General features: G+C 42.6%; 1 protein-coding gene across 12 annotated transcripts in view; it reads left to right on the top strand.

Moving 5' to 3' along the window:
• The window catches only part of NRXN1 (neurexin 1), a 1537142-nt gene extending 1516075 nt beyond the window's left edge, over positions 1–21067 (top strand). For all 12 annotated transcript variants that reach the window (XM_044290694.1, XM_044290695.1, XM_044290700.1 and 9 more), the window contains one exon: positions 17939–21067. In XM_044290694.1, the coding sequence (XP_044146629.1) occupies positions 17939–18243 (305 nt within the window). In that variant the 3' untranslated portion in view covers positions 18244–21067. The remainder of the gene's footprint in view (positions 1–17938) is intronic.
• The last annotated feature ends 3943 nt before the right edge of the window (positions 21068–25010 follow it).

Consider the following 25010-nt stretch of genomic DNA (forward strand, 5'->3'; position numbering starts at 1 on the left):
CAGTCCTCCTGCTGGCATAGATTTAAGCCATTTTCCATAACAAAAACCAGAGTGGAAAGTGATGAATAAGCCAGGCCCGCTGATTCCCCACCTATACCATGCCCCCTATTCTCACCACTTTCTAAAAGTGGGGTGAGCAGGAAAAAGTGGCAAATTTATAGCAAAAATGGCAAGCAACATAATTTGCTACCTATAGAAATAGATTATTAAATGTCTCCCTATTGTGTTTACGGCCCATATTACTACTCTCATAGAACAGAAAGTCTTGACATACAGTAATTTAGGCCTAGTGTGAAAACTAGGGATGAGCGAACCCGAACTGTATAGTTCGGGTTCGTACCGAATTTTGGGGTGTCCGTGACACGGACCCGAACCCGGACATTTTCGTAAAAGTCCGGGTTCGGGTTCGGTGTTCGTCGCTTTCTTCGCGCTTTTGTGACGCTTTCTTGGCGCTTTTTGAAAGGCTGCAAAGCAGCCAATCAACAAGCGTCATACTACTTGCCCCAAGAGGCCATCACAGCCATGCCTACTATTGGCATGGCTGTGATTGGCCAGAGCACCATGTGACCCAGCCTCTATTTAAGCTGGAGTCACATAGCGCCGCCCGTCACTCTGCTCTGATTAGCGTAGGGAGAGGTTGCGGCTGCGACAGTAGGGCGAGATTAGGCAGATTAACTCCTCCAAAGGACTTGATTAACTGATCGATCTGCAGCTGTGGATCATTGAGCTGCTGATCCTCAATTGCTCACTGTTTTTAGGCTGCACAGACCGTTTGTCAGTCTCATTTTTCTGGGGTGATCGGCGGCCATTTTGTGTCTTGTGGTGCGCCAGCACAAGCTGCGACCAAGTGCATTTAACCCTCAATGGTGTGGTTGTTTTTTGGCTAAAGCCTACATCAGGGTGAAGCTGTGACACCAAGTGCATTTAACCAGCAATAGTCTGTTCATTTTTTGGCCATATACAAAATCAGGGGCAAGCTGCGCCTGTCACCAAGTGCATTTAACCCTCAATGGTGTGGTTGTTTTTTGGCTAAAGCCTACATCAGGGTGAAGCTGTCACACCAAGTGCATTTAACCAGCAATAGTCTGTTCATTTTTTGGCCATATACAAAATCAGGGGCAAGCTGCGCCTGTCACCAAGTGCATTTAACCCTCAATGGTGTGGTTGTTTTTTGGCTAAAGCCTACATCAGGGTGAAGCTGTCACACCAAGTGCATTTAACCAGCAATAGTCTGTTCATTTTTTGGCCATATCCCAGTCTAATTCTGTCACTAAATCCATACCGGTCACCCAGCGCCTAAATACTAGGCCTCAAATTTATATCCAGCTAAATCTGTCCCTAGTGCTGTAGCTGGGCGAGTTATTTAGTGTCCGTTCAAGCACATTTCTTGTTCTGGGTTGAAATACAATTCCCAATTTAGCAATTTCATAATTTAGTGGTTCCTGCTATATCAGAGCTCTTTGAAATCTATCCCAAAAAGGGTATATAATATTGAAGGTGCACATAGGGTCATTCAGAGTAACTTCACACACACCCGCTACTGTGTATTTCCAAGTCTAATTCTGTCACTAAATCCATACCGGTGACCCAGCGCCTAAATACTAGGCCTCAAATTTAATTCCCTCTAAATCTCTCGTTACCCACCGCTGTACTGTTGTTGCTGGGCAAGATATTTAGTGTCCGTCAAAGCACATTTTTTGTTCTGGGTTGAAGTACAATTCCCAATTTAGCAATTTCATAATTTAGTGGTTTCTGCTATATCAGAGCTATTTGAAATCTATCCCAAAAAGGGTATATAATATTGAAGGTGCACATAGGGTCATTCAGAATAACTTCACACACACCCGCTACTGTGTATTTCCAAGTCTAATTCTGTCACTAAACCCATACCTGTCACCCAGCGCCTAAATACTAGGCCTCAAATTTAAATCCCTCTAAATCTCTCGTTACCGTTGTCCTGTTGTAGCTGGGAAAGTTATTTAGTGCCCGTCAAAGCACATTTTTTGTTCTGGGTTGAAGTACAATTCCCAATTTAGCAATTTCATAATTTAGTGGTTCCTGCTATATCAGAGCTATTTGAAATCTATCCCAAAAAGGGTATATAATATTGAAGGTGCACATAGGGTCATTCAGAATAACTTCACACACACCCGCTACTGTGTATTTCCAAGTCTAATTCTGTCACTAAATCCATACCGGTGACCCAGCGCCTAAATACTAGGCCTCAAATTTAATTCCCTCTAAATCTCTCGTTACCCACCGCTGTACTGTTGTTGCTGGGCAAGATATTTAGTGTCCGTCAAAGCACATTTTTTGTTCTGGGTTGAAGTACAATTCCCAATTTAGCAATTTCATAATTTAGTGGTTTCTGCTATATCAGAGCTATTTGAAATCTATCCCTAAAAGGGTATATAATATTGAAGGTGCACATAGGGTCATTCAGAATAACTTCACACACACCCGCTACTGTGTATTTCCAAGTCTAATTCTGTCACTAAACCCATACCTGTCACCCAGCGCCTAAATACTAGGCCTCAAATTTATATCCAGCTAAATCTGTCCCTAGTGCTGTAGCTGGGCGAGTTATTTAGTGTCCGTTCAAGCACATTTCTTGTTCTGGGTTGAAATACAATTCCCAATTTAGCAATTTCATAATTTAGTGGTTCCTGCTATATCAGAGCTCTTTGAAATCTATCCCAAAAAGGGTATATAATATTGAAGGTGCACATAGGGTCATTCAGAGTAACTTCACACACACCCGCTACTGTGTATTTCCAAGTCTAATTCTGTCACTAAATCCATACCGGTGACCCAGCGCCTAAATACTAGGCCTCAAATTTAATTCCCTCTAAATCTCTCGTTACCCACCGCTGTACTGTTGTTGCTGGGCAAGATATTTAGTGTCCGTCAAAGCACATTTTTTGTTCTGGGTTGAAGTACAATTCCCAATTTAGCAATTTCATAATTTAGTGGTTTCTGCTATATCAGAGCTATTTGAAATCTATCCCAAAAAGGGTATATAATATTGAAGGTGCACATAGGGTCATTCAGAATAACTTCACACACACCCGCTACTGTGTATTTCCAAGTCTAATTCTGTCACTAAACCCATACCTGTCACCCAGCGCCTAAATACTAGGCCTCAAATTTAAATCCCTCTAAATCTCTCGTTACCGTTGTCCTGTTGTAGCTGGGAAAGTTATTTAGTGCCCGTCAAAGCACATTTTTTGTTCTGGGTTGAAGTACAATTCCCAATTTAGCAATTTCATAATTTAGTGGTTCCTGCTATATCAGAGCTATTTGAAATCTATCCCAAAAAGGGTATATAATATTGAAGGTGCACATAGGGTCATTCAGAATAACTTCACACACACCCGCTACTGTGTATTTCCAAGTCTAATTCTGTCACTAAATCCATACCGTGACCCAGCGCCTAAATACTAGGCCTCAAATTTAATTCCCTCTAAATCTCTCGTTACCCACCGCTGTACTGTTGTTGCTGGGCAAGATATTTAGTGTCCGTCAAAGCACATTTTTTGTTCTGGGTTGAAGTACAATTCCCAATTTAGCAATTTCATAATTTAGTGGTTTCTGCTATATCAGAGCTATTTGAAATCTATCCCTAAAAGGGTATATAATATTGAAGGTGCACATAGGGTCATTCAGAATAACTTCACACACACCCGCTACTGTGTATTTCCAAGTCTAATTCTGTCACTAAACCCATACCTGTCACCCAGCGCCTAAATACTAGGCCTCAAATTTATATCCAGCTAAATCTGTCCCTAGTGCTGTAGCTGGGCGAGTTATTTAGTGTCCGTTCAAGCACATTTCTTGTTCTGGGTTGAAATACAATTCCCAATTTAGCAATTTCATAATTAGTGGTTCCTGCTATATCAGAGCTCTTTGAAATCTATCCCAAAAAGGGTATATAATATTGAAGGTGCACATAGGGTCATTCAGAGTAACTTCACACACACCCGCTACTGTGTATTTCCAAGTCTAATTCTGTCACTAAATCCATACCGGTGACCCAGCGCCTAAATACTAGGCCTCAAATTTAATTCCCTCTAAATCTCTCGTTACCCACCGCTGTACTGTTGTTGCTGGGCAAGATATTTAGTGTCCGTCAAAGCACATTTTTTGTTCTGGGTTGAAGTACAATTCCCAATTTAGCAATTTCATAATTTAGTGGTTTCCTGCTATATCAGAGCTATTTGAAATCTATCCCAAAAAGGGTATATAATATTGAAGGTGCACATAGGGTCATTCAGAGTAACTTCACACACACCCGCTACTGTGTATTTCCAAGTCTAATTCTGTCACTAAATCCATACCGGTGACCCAGCGCCTAAATACTAGGCCTCAAATTTAATTCCCTCTAAATCTCTCGTTACCCACCGCTGTACTGTTGTTGCTGGGCAAGATATTTAGTGTCCGTCAAAGCACATTTTTTGTTCTGGGTTGAAGTACAATTCCCAATTTAGCAATTTCATAATTTAGTGGTTTCTGCTATATCAGAGCTATTTGAAATCTATCCCAAAAAGGGTATATAATATTGAAGGTGCACATAGGGTCATTCAGAATAACTTCACACACACCCGCTACTGTGTATTTCCAAGTCTAATTCTGTCACTAAACCCATACCTGTCACCCAGCGCCTAAATACTAGGCCTCAAATTTAAATCCCTCTAAATCTCTCGTTACCCGTTGTCCTGTTGTAGCTGGGAAAGTTATTTAGTGTCCGTCAAAGCACATTTTTTGTTCTGGGTTGAAGTACAATTCCCAATTTAGCAATTTCATAATTTAGTGGTTCCTGCTATATCAGAGCTATTTGAAATCTATCCCAAAAAGGGTATATAATATTGAAGGTGCACATAGGGTCATTCAGAATAACTTCACACACACCCGCTACTGTGTATTTCCAAGTCTAATTCTGTCACTAAATCCATACCTGTCACCCAGCGCCTAAATACTAGGCCTCAAATTTAAATTCCCTCTAAATCTCTCGTTACCCGTTGTACTGTTGTAGCTGGGAAAGTATTTAGTGTCCGTCAAAGCACATTTTTTGTTCTGGGTTGAAGTACAATTCCCAATTTAGCAATTTCATAATTTAGTGGTTCCTGCTATATCAGAGCTATTTGAAATCTATCCCAAAAAGGGTATATAATATTGAAGGTGCACATAGGGTCATTCAGAATAACTTCACACACACCCGCTACTGTGTATTTCCAAGTCTAATTCTGTCACTAAACCCATACCTGTCACCCAGCGCCTAAATACTAGGCCTCAAATTTAAATCCCTCTAAATCTCTCGTTACCGTTGTCCTGTTGTAGCTGGGAAAGTTATTTAGTGCCCGTCAAAGCACATTTTTTGTTCTGGGTTGAAGTACAATTCCCAATTTAGCAATTTCATAATTTAGTGGTTCCTGCTATATCAGAGCTATTTGAAATCTATCCCAAAAAGGGTATATAATATTGAAGGTGCACATAGGGTCATTCAGAATAACTTCACACACACCCGCTACTGTGTATTTCCAAGTCTAATTCTGTCACTAAATCCATACCGGTGACCCAGCGCCTAAATACTAGGCCTCAAATTTAATTCCCTCTAAATCTCTCGTTACCCACCGCTGTACTGTTGTTGCTGGGCAAGATATTTAGTGTCCGTCAAAGCACATTTTTTGTTCTGGGTTGAAGTACAATTCCCAATTTAGCAATTTCATAATTTAGTGGTTTCTGCTATATCAGAGCTATTTGAAATCTATCCCTAAAAGGGTATATAATATTGAAGGTGCACATAGGGTCATTCAGAATAACTTCACACACACCCGCTACTGTGTATTTCCAAGTCTAATTCTGTCACTAAATCCATACCGGTGACCCAGCGCCTAAATACTAGGCCTCAAATTTAATTCCCTCTAAATCTCTCGTTACCCACCGTTGTACTGTTGTTGCTGGGCAAGATATTTAGTGTCCGTCAAAGCACATTTTTTGTTCTGGGTTGAAGTACAATTCCCAATTTAGCAATTTCATAATTTAGTGGTTTCTGCTATATCAGAGCTATTTGAAATCTATCCCTAAAAGGGTATATAATATTCAAGGTGCACATTGGGTCATTCAGAATAACTTCACACACACACGCTTCTGTGCATTTCCAAGTCTAATTCTGTCACTAAATCCATACCGGTCACCCAGCGCCTAAATACTAGGCCTCAAATTTATATCCCGCTGAATTTGAATACAATACATTGGGCCAAATAATATATTTGTTGTTGTGGTGAACCATAACAATGAGAAAAACATCTAGTAAGGGACGCGGACGTGGACATGGTCGTGGTGGTGTTAGTGGACCCTCTGGTGCTGGGAGAGGACGTGGCCGTTCTGCCACATCCACACGTCCTAGTGTACCAACTACCTCAGGTCCCAGTAGCCGCCAGAATTTACAGCGATATATGGTGGGGCCCAATGCCGTTCTAAGGATGGTAAGGCCTGAGCAGGTACAGGCATTAGTCAATTGGGTGGCCGACAGTGGATCCAGCACGTTCACATTATCTCCCACCCAGTCTTCTGCAGAAAGCGCACAGATGGCGCCTGAAAACCAACCCCATCAGTCTGTCACATCACCCCCATGCATACCAGGGAAACTGTCTCAGCCTCAAGTTATGCAGCAGTCTCTTATGCTGTTTGAAGACTCCGCTGGCAGGGTTTCCCAAGGGCATCCACCTAGCCCTTCCCCAGCGGTGAAAGACATAGAATGCACTGACGCACAACCACTTATGTTTCCTGATGATGAGGACATGGGAATACCACCTCAGCATGTCTCTGATGATGACGAAACACAGGTGCCAACTGCTGCGTCTTTCTGCAGTGTGCAGACTGAACAGGAGGTCAGGGATCAAGACTGGGTGGAAGACGATGCAGGGGACGATGAGGTCCTAGACCCCACATGGAATGAAGGTCGTGCCACTGACTTTCACAGTTCGGAGGAAGAGGCAGTGGTGAGACCGAGCCAACAGCGTAGCAAAAGAGGGAGCAGTGGGCAAAAGCAGAACACCCGCCGCCAAGAGACTCCGCCTGCTACTGACCGCCGCCATCTGGGACCGAGCACCCCAAAGGCAGCTTCAAGGAGTTCCCTGGCATGGCACTTCTTCAAACAATGTGCTGACGACAAGACCCGAGTGGTTTGCACGCTGTGCCATCAGAGCCTGAAGCGAGGCATTAACGTTCTGAACCTGAGCACAACCTGCATGACCAGGCACCTGCATGCAAAGCATGAACTGCAGTGGAGTAAACACCTTAAAACCAAGGAAGTCACTCAGGCTCCCCCTGCTACCTCTTCTGCTGCTGCCGCCTCGGCCTATTCTGCTGCTGCCGCCTCGGCCTCTTCCTCCGCCTCTGGAGGAACGTTGGCACCTGCCGCCCAGCAAACAGGGGATGTACCACCAACACCACCACCACCACCTCCGTCACCAAGCGTCTCAACCATGTCACACGCCAGCGTTCAGCTCTCCATCTCACAAACATTTGATAGAAAGCGTAAATTCCCACCTAGCCACCCTCGATCCCTGGCCCTGAATGCCAGCATTTCTAAACTACTGGCCTATGAAATGCTGTCATTTAGGCTGGTGGACACAGACAGCTTCAAACAGCTCATGTCGCTTGCTGTCCCACAGTATGTTGTTCCCAGCCGGCACTACTTCTCCAAGAGAGCCGTGCCTTCCCTGCACAACCAAGTATCCGATAAAATCAAGTGTGCACTGCGCAACGCCATCTGTAGCAAGGTCCACCTAACCACAGATACGTGGACCAGTAAGCACGGCCAGGGACGCTATATCTCCCTAACTGCACACTGGGTAAATGTAGTGGCAGCTGGGCCCCAGGCGGAGAGCTGTTTGGCGCACGTCCTTCCGCCGCCAAGGATCGCAGGGCAACATTCTTTGCCTCCTGTTGCCACCTCCTCCTTCTCGGCTTCCTCCTCCTCTTCTTCCACCTGCTCATCCAGTCAGCCACACACCTTCACCACCAACTTCAGCACAGCCCGGGGTAAACGTCAGCAGGCCATTCTGAAACTCATATGTTTGGGGGACAGGCCCCACACCGCACAGGAGTTGTGGCGGGGTATAGAACAACAGACCGACGAGTGGTTGCTGCCGGTGAGCCTCAAGCCCGGCCTGGTGGTGTGTGATAATGGGCGAAATCTCGTTGCAGCTCTGGGACTAGCCAATTTGACGCACATCCCTTGCTTGGCGCATGTGCTGAATTTGGTGGTGCAGAAGTTCATTCACAACTACCCCGACATGTCAGAGCTGCTGCATAAAGTGCGGGCCGTCTGTTCGCGCTTCCGGCGTTCACATCCTGCTGCTGCTCGCCTGTCTGCGCTACAGCGTAACTTCGGCCTTCCCGCTCACCGCCTCATATGCGACGTGCCCACCAGGTGGAACTCCACCTTGCACATGCTGGACAGACTGTGCGAGCAGCAGCAGGCCATAGTGGAGTTTCAGCTGCAGCACGCACGGGTCAGTCGCACTACAGAACAGCACCACTTCACCACCAATGACTGGGCCTCCATGCGAGACCTGTGTGCCCTGTTGCGCTGTTTCGAGTACTCCACCAACATGGCCAGTGGCGATGACACCGTTATCAGCGTTACAATACCACTTCTATGTCTCCTTGAGAAAACACTTAGGGCGATGATGGAAGAGGAGGTGGCCCAGGAGGAGGAGGAGGAGGAGGAGGAAGAGGGGTCATTTTTAGCACTTTCAGGCCAGTCTCTTCGAAGTGACTCAGAGGGAGGTTTTTGGCAACAGCAGAGGCCAGGTACAAATGTGGCCAGCCAGGGCCCACTACTGGAGGACGAGGAGGACGAGGATGAGGAGGAGGTGGAGGAGGATGAGGATGAAGCATGGTCACAGCGGGGTGGCACCCAACGCAGCTCGGGTCCATCACTGGTGCGTGGCTGGGGGGAAAGGCAGGACGATGACGATACGCCTCCCACAGAGGACAGCTTGTCCTTATCCCTGGGCAGCCTGGCACACATGAGCGACTACATGCTGCAGTGCCTGCGCAACGACAGCAGAGTTGCCCACATTTTAACCTGTGCGGACTACTGGGTTGCCACCCTGCTGGATCCACGCTACAAAGACAATGTGCCCACCTTACTTCCTGCACTGGAGCGTGATAGGAAGATGCGCGAGTACAAGCGCACGTTGGTAGACACGCTACTGAGAGCATTCCCAAATGTCACAGGGGAACAAGTGGAAGCCCAAGGCCAAGGCAGAGGAGGAGCAAGAGGTCGCCAAGGCAGCTGTGTCACGGCCAGCTCCTCTGAGGGCAGGGTTAGCATGGCAGAGATGTGGAAAACTTTTGTCAACACGCCACAGCTAACTGCACCACCACCTGATACGCAACGTGTTAGCAGGAGGCAACATTTCACTAACATGGTGGAACAGTACGTGTGCACACCCCTCCACGTACTGACTGATGGTTCGGCCCCATTCAACTTCTGGGTCTCTAAATTGTCCACGTGGCCAGAGCTAGCCTTTTATGCCTTGGAGGTGCTGGCCTGCCCGGCAGCCAGCGTTTTGTCTGAACGTGTATTCAGCACGGCAGGGGGCGTCATTACAGACAAACGCAGCCGCCTGTCTACAGCCAATGTGGACAAGCTGACGTTCATAAAAATGAACCAGGCATGGATCCCACAGGACCTGTCCGTCCCTTGTCCAGATTAGACATTAACTACCTCCCCATAACCATATATTATTGGACTCCAGGGCACTTCCTCATTCAATCCTATTTTTATTTTCATTTTACCATTATATTGCGAGGCTACCCAAAGTTGAATGAACCTCTCCTCTGCCTGTGTGCTAGGCCTAAATATATGCCAATGGACTGTTGCAGTGGTGGGTGACGTGAAGCCTGATTCTCTGCTATGATATGAAGACTGATTCTCTGCTGACATGAAGCCAGATTCTCTGTTACGGGACCTCTCTCCTCTGCCTGGGTGCTGGGCCTAAATTTATGACAATGGACTGTTGCAGTGGTGGCTGACGTGAAGCCTGATTCTCTGCTATGACATGCAGACTGATTCTCTGCTGTCATGAAGCCAGATTGTCTGTTACGGGACCTCTCTGCTCTGCCTGTGTGCTAGGCCTAAATATATGCCAATGGACTGTTGCAGTGGTGGCTGACGTGAAGCCTCATTCTCTGCTATGACATGCAGACTGATTCTCTGCTGTCATGAAGCCAGATTGTCTGTTACGGGACCTCTCTGCTCTGCCTGTGTGCTAGGCCTAAATATATGCCAATGGACTGTTGCAGTGGTGGGTGACGTGAAGCCTCATTCTCTGCTATGACATGCAGACTGATTCTCTGCTGACATGAAGCCAGATTGTCTGTTACGGGACCTCTCTGCTCTGCCTGTGTGCTAGGCCTAAATATATGCCAATGGACTGTTGCAGTGGTGGGTGACGTGAAGCCTCATTCTCTGCTATGACATGCAGACTGATTCTCTGCTGACATGAAGCCAGATTGTCTGTTACGGGACCTCTCTGCTCTGCCTGTGTGCTAGGCCTAAATATATGCCAATGGACTGTTGCAGTGGTGGGTGACGTGAAGCCTCATTCTCTGCTATGACATGCAGACTGATTCTCTGCTGACATGAAGCCAGATTGTCTGTTACGGGACCTCTCTGCTCTGCCTGTGTGCTAGGCCTAAATATATGCCAATGGACTGTTGCAGTGGTGGGTGACGTGAAGCCTCATTCTCTGCTATGACATGCAGACTGATTCTCTGCTGACATGAAGCCAGATTGTCTGTTACGGGACCTCTCTGCTCTGCCTGTGTGCTAGGCCTAAATATATGCCAATGGACTGTTGCAGTGGTGGGTGACGTGAAGCCTCATTCTCTGCTATGACATGCAGACTGATTCTCTGCTGACATGAAGCCAGATCCTCTGTTACGGGAGCTCTCTCCTCTGCCTGGGTGCTGGGCCTAAATTTATGACAATTGACTGTTGCAGTGGTGGGTGACGTGAAGCCTGATTCTCTGCTATGATATGAAGACTGATTCTCTGCTGACATGAAGCCAGATTGTCTGTTACGGGACCTTTCTCCTCTGCCTGGGTTCTGGGCCTAAATTTATGAAAATTGACTCTTACAGTGGTGGGTGACGTGAAGCCTGATTCTCTGCTATGATATGAAGACTGATTCTCTGCTGACATGAAGCCAGATTCTCTGTTACGGGACCTCTCTCCTCTGCCTGGGTGCTGGGTAGTGTTGAGCGCGAATATTCGAAAAGCAAATTTTTTTCGCGAATATCGCAACTTCGCGATTTCGCGAATATTTCGAATATAGTGCTATATATTCGTAAAAACGAATATTCGTTTTTTGTTTCCCCCCCCCCCCCCACAAAATTACAGTACACATATAATTGATTGTTTCCCAAAGGTCCAACAGCTCAGATCTTACTCACATTGCCTAGAAAGTGATTGAGGCGCGAATCTTCGTAAGGCGATTTTATTAGCGCACATGCGAATATCGGCACGTCCCAGAACAGAGGCAAAGGGCTTTGCATTCATACATTAGTGAATTGAGTTGCGAATCTTCGTAAGGCGATTTTATTAGCGCACATGCGAATATCTACACTTGTCCCAGAACAGAGGCAAAGGGCTTTGCATTCATACATTAGTGATTGAATTGAGCTGCGAATCTTCGTAAGGCGATTTTATTAACGCAAATGCAAATATCTACACTTGTCCCCAGAACAGAGAGGCAAAGGCCTGTGCATTCATATAGTATAGCACCATATTCGCGAATACGTAGAACTTCGTAAAAGTCGATTTACGAATATTCGTATTTTTTATTTTACTTTCCACCTTACAGATTACATTGATCTGTACTCTGTCAACTACTGTCATCACCCCCCACTGTATCTCGATTGATTCCCAAAAGTCTCACATTCCCTAGAAAGTGATTGAGGTGCGAATCTTCGTAAGGCGATTTTATTAGCGCACATGCGAATATCTACACTTGTCCCAGAACAGAGGCAAAGGGCATTGCATTCATACATTAGTGATTGAATTGAGTTGCGAATCTTCGTAAGGCGATTTCATTAGCGCACATGTGAATTTTGCATAGCATATGTATTATGCGATAATTCGAATTATCGCATATGCGAAATAATAACGAATTTGAATAATCGCGAATATTTTACGAATATTCTTTCGAATATTCACAAAATTTCGCGAATTCGAATATGGGACATGCCGCTCAACACTAGTGCTGGGCCTAAATTTATGACAATGGACTGTTGCAGTGGTGGGTGACGTGAAGCCTGATTCTCTGCTATGACATGCAGACTGATTCTCTGCTGACATGAAGCCAGATTGTCTGTTACGGGACCTCTCTCCTCTGCCTGGGTGCTGGGCCTAAATATATGCCAATGGACTGTTGCAGTGGTGGCTGACGTGAAGCCTCATTCTCTGCTATGACATGCAGACTAATTCTCTGCTGACATGAAGACAGATTCTCTGTTACGGGACCTCTCTCCTCTGCCTGGGTGCCGGGGCCTAAATATCTGAGAATGGACTGTTCCAGTGGTGGCTGACGTGAAGCCTCATTCTCTGCTATGACATGCAGACTAATTCTCTGCTGACATGAAGACAGATTCTCTGTTACGGGACCTCCCTCCTCTGCCTGGGTGCTGGGCCTAAATATATGCCAATGGACTGTTGCAGTGGTGGCTGACGTGAAGCCTCATTCTCTGCTATGACATGCAGACTAATTCTCTGCTGACATGAAGACAGATTCTCTGTTACGGGACCTCCCTCCTCTGCCTGGGTGCTGGGCCTAAATATATGCCAATGGACTGTTGCAGTGGTGGCTGACGTGAAGCCTCATTCTCTGCTATGACATGCAGACTGATTCTCTGCTGACATGAAGCCAGATTCTCTGTTACGGGACCTCTCTCCTCTGCCTGTGTGTGTGCTGGGCCTAAATATATGCCAATGGACTGTTGCAGTGGTGGCTGACGTGAAGCCTCATTCTCTGCTATGACATGCAGACTGATTCTCTGCTGACATGAAGCCAGATTCTCTGTTACGGGACCTCTCTCCTCTGCCTGTGTGTGTGCTGGGCCTAAATATATGCCAATGGACTGTTGCAGTGGTGGCTGACGTGAAGCCTCATTCTCTGCTATGACATGCAGACTAATTCTCTGCTGACATGAAGACAGATTCTCTGTTACGGGACCTCCCTCCTCTGCCTGGGTGCTGGGCCTAAATATATGCCAATGGACTGTTGCAGTGGTGGCTGACGTGAAGCCTCATTCTCTGCTATGACATGCAGACTAATTCTCTGCTGACATGAAGACAGATTCTCTGTTACGGGACCTCTCTCCTCTGCCTGGGTGCCGGGGCCTAAATATCTGAGAATGGACTGTTCCAGTGGTGGGTGACGGGAAGCCAGATTCTCTGCTATGGAACCTCTCTCCAATTGATTTTGGTTAATTTTTATTTATTTAATTTTTATTTTAATTCATTTCCCTATCCACATTTGTTTGCAGGGGATTTACCTACATGTTGCTGCCTTTTGCAGCCCTCTAGCTCTTTCCTGGGCTGTTTTACAGCCTTTTTAGTGCCGAAAAGTTCGGGTCCCCATTGACTTCAATGGGGTTCGGGTTCGGGACGAAGTTCGGATCGGGTTCGGATCCCGAACCCGAACATTTCCGGGATGTTCGGCCGAACTTCTCGAACCCGAACATCCAGGTGTTCGCTCAACTCTAGTGAAAACTTATTTTTTATTTTTTTTATTGATTTAAACAATAGATCATTTTCTGCTGACCCACTCCCTTCATTTGACTTCACAGATGAAATATTGGATCCCCAAAAAGGCTGTCTACCATTTGTACAGTATCTGATGAGTTGCGACAATGCAAAATTTAGGAAACAATATACAAAAGATATGTTTTCTGTTAAAATGCAGACTAATGCGGGGGAATATTTCCTTGGTTCTCTACTGTGTTATGAAAACCATGGTGATAAAAAAAGAACATAAAGTGAAATGGAAGCTGAAACACAGATATGACATTAGACTGCAGTCAAGATAAGCCCAGAGTGACACTTCTTTATGCTTCATTTAAAACGTAGGCAAACAATAATAAAACAGAAGATAAAAGAAATGTAATTCACTTAAAGCAAGCGAAACCAAAAACTTTGATCCACAAAAAGATAGAATTGTTATCTACAGAGAAACAGCTACAAGTCTTACACAAAGAATGTCAGCTTTTGAATAAAGCACAGCATTGATTCTAAAAGGAATTTTCTGTGCGGGTAAAGATAGCTGGGGCCTTGTCACTCAGGAGGGACAATGGAATCAGGACTAGTACTATGAGGTTTTCAATTATTTAATGCTTTGTGCTGCAAAGTGCATGACCATATTTATTTACTCATTATGTATGCATTTGTTTAGAGCTTAATGGGTTCGGATTATTTTTCATTTACTTTTTCCGATGCTCTAATAATATAAGAGGATACTATGAGGCAACAATGGCCTTCAGTAAAACAAAAAAAAGTGTTGGGTAGCAAAAAAAGAATAACAAAAATTCAGTGCTGCAGTTTTGAGGCTATGTTAGAGCAGAAGTGTAATGGGGGGGGGGGGGGGGTGCAGGGCAATTGGAATCTACAAGTCTCATGGTTAAGGTATCTAATGGCCCAGGATTAAAAGGGTTGATTGGCTTAGGAGTGAATAATCCCAATACAATTAACTTGTATTAGGGGCCACTTAATATGGTGAATCTGGTGATCTCTATGATGAGGACACCCCTTTGCTTGGTTTTCCTTCCCTGTAGGGATATCTGACTTTGTGCTGAAGACCCATGATTGGGCCTCCACGGTTATTTTGCATATTACTGTTTCCAAGAGAGCTTTGCACTTTGGATTGTTTTGTTGAGATTCTTAAATTAGGCTTCACAGTATTTTTTTAAACTGGTCTCTACAAGATTAGCTATTGTTTTGTTTGAGTGGTATCCTAGTCATTGCTCTTGGTTAGCCAGAATCCTACTCCACATTGATGAGTTGCAACATTCTGAAACAGCTGTCTGTGGATGGATAAGGCTGCTTTCACACTAGCGTTCGGGTGTCCGCTCGTGAGCTCCGTTTGAAGGGGCTCACGAGCGGCCCCGAACGCAGCCGTCCAGCCCTGATGCAGTCTGAATGGAGCGGATCCGCTCAGACTGCATCAGTCTGGCGGCGTTCAGCCTCCGCTCCGCTCGCCTCCGCACGGACAGGCGGACAGCTGAACGCTGCTTGCAGCGTTCGGGTGTCCGCCTGGCCGTGCGGAGGCGTGCGGATCCGTCCAGACTTACAATGTAAGTCAATGGGGACGGATCCGTTTGAAGATGCCACAATGTGGCTCAATCTTCAAGCGGATCCGTCCCCCATTGACTTTACATTGAAAGTCTGGACGGATCCGTCCCAGGCTATTTTCACACTTAGCTTTTTTTTGCTAATATAATGCAGACGGATCCGTTCTGAACGGAGCCTCCGTCTGCATTATTATGAGCGGATCCGCCCGAACGCTAGTGTGAAAGTAGCCTAACTTTTTCCCCCTGTCACATCCTTAAGGCTTGTAACAGAGCTGGATATTGACACATGGGCCACTTAACTTTGTGGATCTGGTGATCTCTAAAATGGGGACACCCCTTTGCTTGGTTTTACTTCCCTGGACTGGGACTCCATTATTTTGCATATTACTGTTTTCCAGGGAGATTTGTATTGCTGTGTTGAGACTCTTAAATGAGGCTCCACAGTATTTTTTGAAGCTGGTCTCCCCAAGATCAGCTATTGTTTTGTCTGGTTAGAATATGGAACTACGGATGACCCTGAGCCAGAGCAAGATACTCAAAGCCCCTAATTTCTACCATGTATATTGTATATACAGCACCAATGTATTCTGCAGCACAGAGATAAAAATTGCTCATATTATTACCTATCACATGTGGGGATTAAAACATAATTTGCCCATCTGAAACCAAGACAAAGGGTTATCAGTTACTGTATCCTGTGGTATTTATTTGGATCTTTGGTTGAAATCCACACAATCACAAAGGGCTCATCCAGACAACATGCAGATGTTGACCTTGGTTTGTCAATATTAACCAGTTCTATGAAAGTTTCATGCATGGAAAAAATGTTTACTGACTTTATATAGAAAAATTATAATAGCACACGTCTGAATTCAAGCTTGTGGCAGCTACCTACATATGGATTTATACCACAAGTATTGAACTCAGTAGGGGCTGTATGAATCTGCAAGCAGTGTCCTCTTTTAGTGCAAATAGTCACTATGACAGTGCCATGTAAAGAGCCAGTTTAGTATGTGGCCCTTTAGGAGCTGCTTGCCCTCCTGATACTGGCAACATTAACACACAGACTAAAGGTCCATCTACTCGAGTCAATGATTGAGTGAACAAACATCCCACTGATTAGCCAACAAGCAACCTAGTATTTATTTGTTGGTTAACTGGATCTATTTTGCGTCACAGGCATAAAAATGCTTGTTTGTCATGAGCATGTTGCCCAGAGTAAACAGGATATGTGATGCCAACAGTAATGTAAATTAACAGCTGTAAAAAACGATCATAAGTGTGAAGGATCCTCCATATAGCCACTTGTTCAGGCAACTTTCTGCCTTTGTAAAAAGGTACTTAAAGGGGTTTTCCAGTCCATCAGCATCCTTAAAGTAATAATTTATGAAGATATCTGTAAATTTGGTAATGAATTTATTTTACCTTTATTGGTCCTTTCTTCTGTTCTGGGCTGTGATCACATGACCATGTCCATGCAACCCTGTCTTATTTACTTGATGTCGTGTCCATGGGAGTGTCAGTGATAGAGGATTGTCTATGTAACTAGCAGGGTGAGATTTGCCATAAACTAGCTGGGAACCGTTAGGGGTGGTAGTGAAGCTGTGGCAGAGAACGAAGAAGTGCATTATGGGTTTGGTTGGAGACAGGAACAGGAAGTGCTAAATACAGGATAGAAACAAACCAGAGTGATCTGTTTACATGGTGAAAACGGGTCAGGAGAGTCCAAATTGAAAAATAAAATAAGGAAGATATTCATAGTATTTCCGGAAAACCTCTTTAAATAAGAACAATCAACAATATCTGCACTCAGAAATTTGCCAGTGTAAAAGGACCCTTATATACAAGAGTCAACCTTTCCCGTCCACTGACACTTTGGTAGGCCATTACATTGATGCTATAGTGCCCATTACTTTGGCAGTAAAGTTTTTTCAGCATGTGAGCTCATCCCTTTGAGAAAATTTCTTTCTCAGATTCGTTTTTGTGTTGCTCCCCAGTAGGAAGCTTAAAATCTGATTAGCTCATGACTGGATCGTTCATTCTACTTTAAGAGCAAAAACAAGTTTACACTATTATTCAGGCCAGTTCAAAGCTCTTTTGAAAAAGCAGTAGGTAGCATCAATCAACAGTCGTTTTCCACGGGAAGACTGAATAGGTAAGTGAGATAATTGTAAAAATAGGCTCTGTATGAGAAGAATTCCAGCAGGTGGAACATTGATTTCCCTAGCATTTAAATTCATTGCCTTGTTCCCATTTTAAAGCTACATTGTTAATGGAAATTTTCCTTTTTTTTCCAATCACACTGAGTGACAAAATAAAAGCTAAATGACAGCTGCTGGCACAACGAGGCGAGCAAAGACTTGTGTGCAGCAAAAACATTTAAAGGACTGCTAAGCCTTCAATAAAAGTGAGAAATTTAATACAAATGTGTTTAGTATTTCTACTGGAAGAAGAATTTCATTGGATCTGTTTATTTATTTTTTTCCTTTTTTTATTATTTGTTTTATTACTCTGTTCAACTTTTTGTAAAATGGCTTTCAATAGTAACCAAGTATTTTTCTTTTGTTTTCTTTAGCAAACCCAACAAGAGCAGGTGGAAGAGAAATTTCCGGACCATCTGAGGTCATCAGGGAATCAAGTAGTACGACTGGCATGGTGGTCGGCATCGTTGCTGCAGCAGCCTTGTGCATTCTTATCCTTCTTTACGCCATGTACAAGTACCGAAACAGGGATGAAGGCTCCTATCATGTGGATGAGAGTCGAAACTACATCAGTAACTCAGCACAGTCCAATGGGGCTGTGATCAAAGAGAAGCAACCCAGCAGTGCTAAAAGTTCTAACAAAAATAAGAAAAACAAGGACAAAGAATATTATGTCTGATCCCAGCCGCCTAACGAACACCTGTATAGAAATAGTCTTCATTTTATCTGAGACATAAAATTAACAAACTTATTTACTTTTTATGAAGCACATTGAAAATAACAAAAAAAAAGAAGACAGGGAATGCTAATGGGACAGAAAGACTGTTTTTAAAAAAATATATAAAACAAACAGAAAAAAAATATAAACAAGTATATTATGGTTTTGTTTCCCAGAAACAGGAGCCAAACGAGATTTACAAGTATCCACAGTGTTTCATTTACTCTGCCTGACCATTTAAGTGGCTGGAATGTTTTTGGAAAGACGCTGATTTACGTGAAACATTCTTAGAGCACACAGAACGTTCCACTATTGAGGCACAATTAGAAGTAAAATAAATAAATAAAAAAAGCTACCTATGATTCTGGATACAGCCAAAGTGCTAGTACTCTCTCCAAAAGTAAGTTCTAACGCCAGCAAAGACTTGTCCGTGGTTGCAGACCACTGTAGTTTGCAGCATCGAGCCTAGAAGCGTTGATTGAAACATGTCTGCTTCATAATGCTGGCTTTTCTGAAGACTTGTATTTAAAAAAAAAAAGGAAAAAAACTTTCACAAAGCCCCTTTCTGGTTGTGAAGAGTATGCTATGGAGGCCTTAATATACAAATACGGAATATAAGGCCCTTTTTCAAAAATAAAACAAGAGGGATAGATGCAATCATTGAAAATTTTCATGCACGCTTAATATGTTACATATGTTTATATAAAACACATCTATATGTGCTTTCTGGACTGTGACAAGTGATGTTTTATAGCCTGTTGTATAGACAATGCAAAATATATCTGCTCTTCAGCCATTTTTGGTAACCTAAATGTTCTAAGTGTTGCTAGGTATAGAAAGTTTTCTGATGTCTGACACAACAGACGTGTTTCAGTTAATTGCCGCCATTACCTAATTTTTTTTTAATAATTTTTTTTTGTTATAATTCCTGTGAGTATGCCGCTGGGGATGTGTATGAATGTAAATAAAGAAAATTGTTAATATTATACAGCACAATAGCCAACATTCCGCTGCAGCCAAGTTACAGTATGTTGGGCCGCAAGGTGTAAAGGTATCTGATACAGTCCAAATAAATGACAAAATTCAAGTCACTGACAGAGGCATTCTTTATGTTACCCAATTAACTCTAAAGAGGGTTTGCTGTTTATTAATGCCACAAAAAAATTACAAAAAATGTAGGCATTTAAAAAATGTATTATTGCAAACAATGTTTTATGTAGCAGTAATTAAAAAAATATTGAAATGTATTAGAATTATATTTAAATACCATATAAATACAAGAAACTGGATCTAATTTGCTATCGATAGACTTTTTTCTGTTAAAAAATTGTTTTGTTTCTATTTTTTATTTATTTTTTCTGCTTTTGTTTTTTTTTTTTATTCTAAACATACCTTTTAGGCCAAGCAAGATTATACCAGGTGATAATTTATAACTTTTTATATTTGTTTTTAAATTTAAAATGTGTCATTTTTTTTTAAATCTGACATTTCCATTTTTAAAGATTTTTCTTTACTATAACAGATAAACTCTTTTCTTCTTTTGTATTGAGTAATACTTGCTGGGAAAAAAAAGAGTTCAGAGTAACATTTTACTCATAAAGAAATGCAAAGAGAATATATTAACCTAAAAGTGGGTACTTCAAGAGAACTCAGTGGTTCCACTCGAAGGCCTCCTGGGAGGAATATAGATGTTCACACATTATAGACAGGAAGACAGAATTTAAAATTAATTTAAACAGCAGGGGAAACAAAGCAAGATCTTGTTTTATTCACTACTGGTGCTGATACATAATGCTCAGATTCCAGATGTGTTTTCTGAAGCTTTTAAATCAAAATACAGTGGACAAAAATACTATTAGGGCTGAGAAAAACATTTAGAACTAATGGAACATTTGTTTTGGGAGGGGGTCGGTTTTGATGAATTCTTGGAATCTGTAGCTTTTATCAACACATTAGAGGTAACCAAATACATTTTCCTGCAAATCATAAGAATCCTGCTTGGGCACCACTGAAAGTCAGCTGTACTCAGGGAAGAGAGTTATTTAATGCTGTGCTGCATAAGGTATGAAAGGTCTATCCATAATTTAGGTCTTCGAAAAGGATGTACAGTAAATACTACAACCCAAATAAGACTTGCCAAACTAATAAATTCAACATGTTATGGTAGCTAGGAAATACAAGTCTTTTATAAAATATTGCAAATTTTATTTTAGGTAATGGAAATATCAAATTTTTGTTTGATATTTTCTATGTATACATCTATTTTGCCAACACTTATCATTTATACATTAATCTATTATATCATTTACCGAATGGTTGTATTTCATATTTGCATATATATATTTTATTATCAATGTTTCTTTTAGTTATACTATTTTATCAAAGTATGTATCTTGCTATAGCATTTCAATGCCATATTATGTAAGCCCTTGTGTCGAATGAGGATGAACCCGACGCATTTTGCTTAAAAGGGTCTCTGGTCCCATTGTCGTTGAAGGAGTAACCACGATATATGACCTAGGTTTCACTTGCCCATGTATTTGCTGTACGAAGTCTGGATGAGGTGGCTTATTTCCAACCCTGTAATGTGTTGCCTTTACAACAACAACAAAAGTGTGAATTAATTCATCCCCAAACAAAAACAAGAGGCCCAAAGCCAGTTTATTGTGTTTGTGTGATAGATATTGAAAATGAATTTATTTTGTTGCAAGGCCAATTTATCCATTATTGGAAATGCTAAGCAAGTGGAATTTATTGTTTTGTTAATAAAATGTTTCTTAATACACTCTTCTGTTTTTATTTTTTTTGTAAACTGTATTGAATGGGAATTAAATTAGTAGTTTGATGGCAGAAAATAAACTGGTAATTATTTTTTCAAGTGTATAATAAATTAGCTTACTAATATAGTTTATTTTTCAAATTTATGTGGATTGTCCAATTTCAGACCCCCTCTCATGTCCCCGAAAACTCCACTTCTATCTCTGTTGGTGACATGATTGAATGGCGCTAGCTGACTGGTTCATGTGCTTTTTCCATCTTGGTTGATGCAGAAACAGAGAATAGGGCTGGCATAGCTACTGAAGTGAGCCAGACAGCCAGCTGCCGCAAACATGCCAAAACACAAGAAAGGGGAGGAAGCTTTCTTCCTGTGTTTCAAATAATGAAGTCATAAGGGGAGGTTTCGGAACTGCAAGAGAGTCTGAAATAAGATGATCCATGCAAGATTGAAAAATGAACCATATTAGTAAGTTCATTTATTTAACATTTTGAAAAAGAGTTTCTTTTCAGCCAGGAGACAAGAACTTTAACTTCAAATCGGGATCATGATGTGGCACAAAATCGTATGGAAAACATAAAAATATTACAAACAATGACATATGGTTATCTCAGTATCTGTTATTTGCACTGAACTTCAGATGATCCACTGCAGATGTGATTGGGATTGGAGGCTGATATGGACAGATATATGAACACAACTTTGCTATTTTAAACAATATGCAATTTACAAAGCATTCTACTATATTCAATGCTTCAAAAGGCCTTTAAATGAATGTATTGTTGCTAAAAAAAATCTAAAATGTATTTAAAGGGAATCTCTCACCAGGAAAATCACTGTTAACCAGGCACAATGTCTTGCAGGGCTAGCTCTGCTGAATGTAATGATACCTTTTACATAGTGATTAGTTTCTTTATTCTGGAGAAAAAGGACTTTTAATCCATATGTAAATGAGCAGTTAAGTGTCCCAAGGGTGGACCAAGCCTCTCTGTTGTCCATTGCTCCTCCTCCTTTCTCTGCCAGCCCCTCCCTCTCCTTCTTGAATGACAGAGCCAGGTTCGCTCATAGCCATCTAGTCCTGCCCTGTCAATCAAGAAGGAGGAACAGGAGTGCACAGAATGGTTTGGGCCTAACCCTGTGCACTTAACTGTCTTCTGGAAAATGGAGCAGCGGATCAGTGAAAAGTATTATTTCATACAGATAAGCTTGCCCTACAAGGAATTGCAATTAGATGGGCACAAGAAAAGAGAAGGCGCTCATGGGTAACGGTGAACAAGATACTATTACTTACTCCTAACCAGGATGACTAATTGCTACTCCCCTGGTTTGGTTGCACTGTGTGTAGTGCAGCTCTGGTGGAGGTAGAAGAGTTGGGGCCGTCTGGGTTGGTGCTGCCGAGTATTGTCCAAATTGACCATGGGCGGGAGCCAAGCCACCACTTTGGTGCGTGTTATGGTGTATAAAAGGGAGCTCGTCTGCACTGGGTTCATGCGGCGAGTGGATGAACACAAGGCGCAGTTCACAACCCAATTGTGGATACAAAGTATTTTTTATTTTGCAAAGACAACGCGTTTCGGGGTACACAGGACCCCTTTATCAAGTCTAAAAAACACAAAGGTTGATACAATAATATGAATAATTAATGAGAGGTTCTTAATAGTTAGAGGGGGATGGCAAAAAAAAATATAGATATGTATATACAAATAAATGAATCAATAAATAGATTAAAATATAAAAAAATATATAAAAATCTATATATATAAAAAATTATAAAATCTTTTGGAGGTGTGTTTGTTATGAGAAATGTCATAAATATGAGCAGGTATAAGTATGCGTAATAGCGGGTCAATGTACATAGTTTAAAAAGCAGTGCAATATAATACAAATGGTCACCACAATGGGGTGGGCCGTGCTTCTGCGAAATGATATAATTATTTGGACTGGATGATTCAGAAAATGACTAAATAAATACATAAATAAATATGTGCATGCACAGTTTTTACTCTGATTTAGCGGAGGGTGCTGTCACCCTTTGTTGGATAAAAGGACAGTTGATATTGTTATCTAAACAATACTGTACAGGTTACTTAGTAGAAGGGTACATTGTCGGTACCTGTATCCTTGTCACCGTAGGCTTACTGAGGGGCACTCCTGTGGAAATCCCTTTTCAAGGGAATAGCAGTCGGCACAGCTGTGGTAAATGATGAAGTAATATTCAGTTGGATGCTTGAGATTTGATTCTTGTCAGATTGTGTATAAAGAGCATCTTATGATTGGAATTGTTGGGCAGATACTGGTGTGCTGGTTGGATTTTGGTATATGTTGTTTGTTATGGTGTTTGGTGAGAATATGTTGTTGGGTGTAATTGTTCCGGTAGGTGCTGTTTCTTGGAAGCTGATATTGGTAATGGCGCAAAGGAAGCTAATACTGATGATACTGCAGAGGAATCCAAGCACATAAGGGTTAAATGCTGGTGTTTACCTGAGGAACGCGGCCGGAGAGTGTCCTGGTGTAGTAGCGCTTCTGCACATGCAGCCTGCGGTGTGAAGACGCGCGCTCAGTGCAGAGGTTTTAAAGGCGGGCCTAGGGGGAGGGGCAGGGGCATGTCTATGGGACGGTCATTGGAGTAGGAGGCTCCACCGCCTGGCTGTTGGAACGATGTATGCTGCTTGTGGTGGGTGGTGACAATGGGCGGGAGAAGGGGAGTGTTGATGGGTCGGTCCTAGAGGTTGGATGCTGCGCTGCCTGGCCGTTGTAATGGTGTATGTTGCTGGTATTGGGTAGTGACAGGGGGCGGTACGGAGGGAGGAGTTGGCACAGCGATGACTGTTGCTGCGATGTGTTGCCGGTGTCGTGGTGTGGGGTGTGAAGATGGGGTTTGTGCTGTCAGGCGATTGTTGTGATATGATGAGGACAGTCTGTTGGTATGAAGGCTGAGTGTAATGATGAATCATGAGGGTCAGCTACACTGTTAGGAAGGTCACATGGATGGGAGTGGGTCATTTGTTTTTGCAGAAGAGATTTGGGATTCCTCAGCAGTATCGTCAGTATTAGCTTCCTTTGCACCATTACCAATATCAGATTCCAAGAAACAGCACCTACCGGAACACTTACACCCAAGAACATATTCTTACCAAACACAATAACAAACAACATATACCGAAATCCAACCAGCACACCAGTATCCGCCCACCACTTCCAATCTGATACGAACTGACTCAGCACATCATAAGATGCTCTTTATACACAATCTGACACAAATCAAATCTCAAACATCCAACTGAATATTACTTCATCATTTACCACAGCTGTGCCGACGGCTATTCCCTTGAAAAGGGATTTCCACAGGAGTGCCCCTCAGTAAGCCTACGGTGACAAGGATACAGGTACCGACAATGTACCCTTCTACTAAGTAACCTGTATACAGTATTGTTTAGATAATGATATCAACTGTCCTTTTTTCCAACAAAGGTGACAGCACCCTCCGCTAAATCAGAGTAAAAATTGTGCATGCACATATTTACTTATGTATTTATTTAGTCATGTTCTGTTTCATCCAGTCCAAATAATTATATCATTTCGCAGAAGCACGGCCCACCCCATTGTGGGGACCCTTTGTATTATATTGCACTACTTTTTAAACTATGCACATTGACCCGCTATTACGTATACTTATACTTGCTCATATTTATGAAATTTCTCATAACAAACACACCTCCAAAAGACTTATTTATATATATATATATATATATATATATAGAGAGAGAGAGAGAGAGAGAGATTTTTATATATTTTAATCTAATCTTCTATTTATTGATTCATTTATATGTATATATATATATATATATATATATATATATATATATATTTGTGAGGAAGTGACAGGCCTCATGGTTGTTAGGGGAGATATATGGCAGGATTTGCTGTGTCTTCCCCAGAATCGCCAGGTCTG

Source organism: Bufo gargarizans, chromosome 4 (assembly GCF_014858855.1).
Source record: "Bufo gargarizans isolate SCDJY-AF-19 chromosome 4, ASM1485885v1, whole genome shotgun sequence".
In the NCBI taxonomy this organism is placed as follows: domain Eukaryota; kingdom Metazoa; phylum Chordata; class Amphibia; order Anura; family Bufonidae; genus Bufo; species Bufo gargarizans.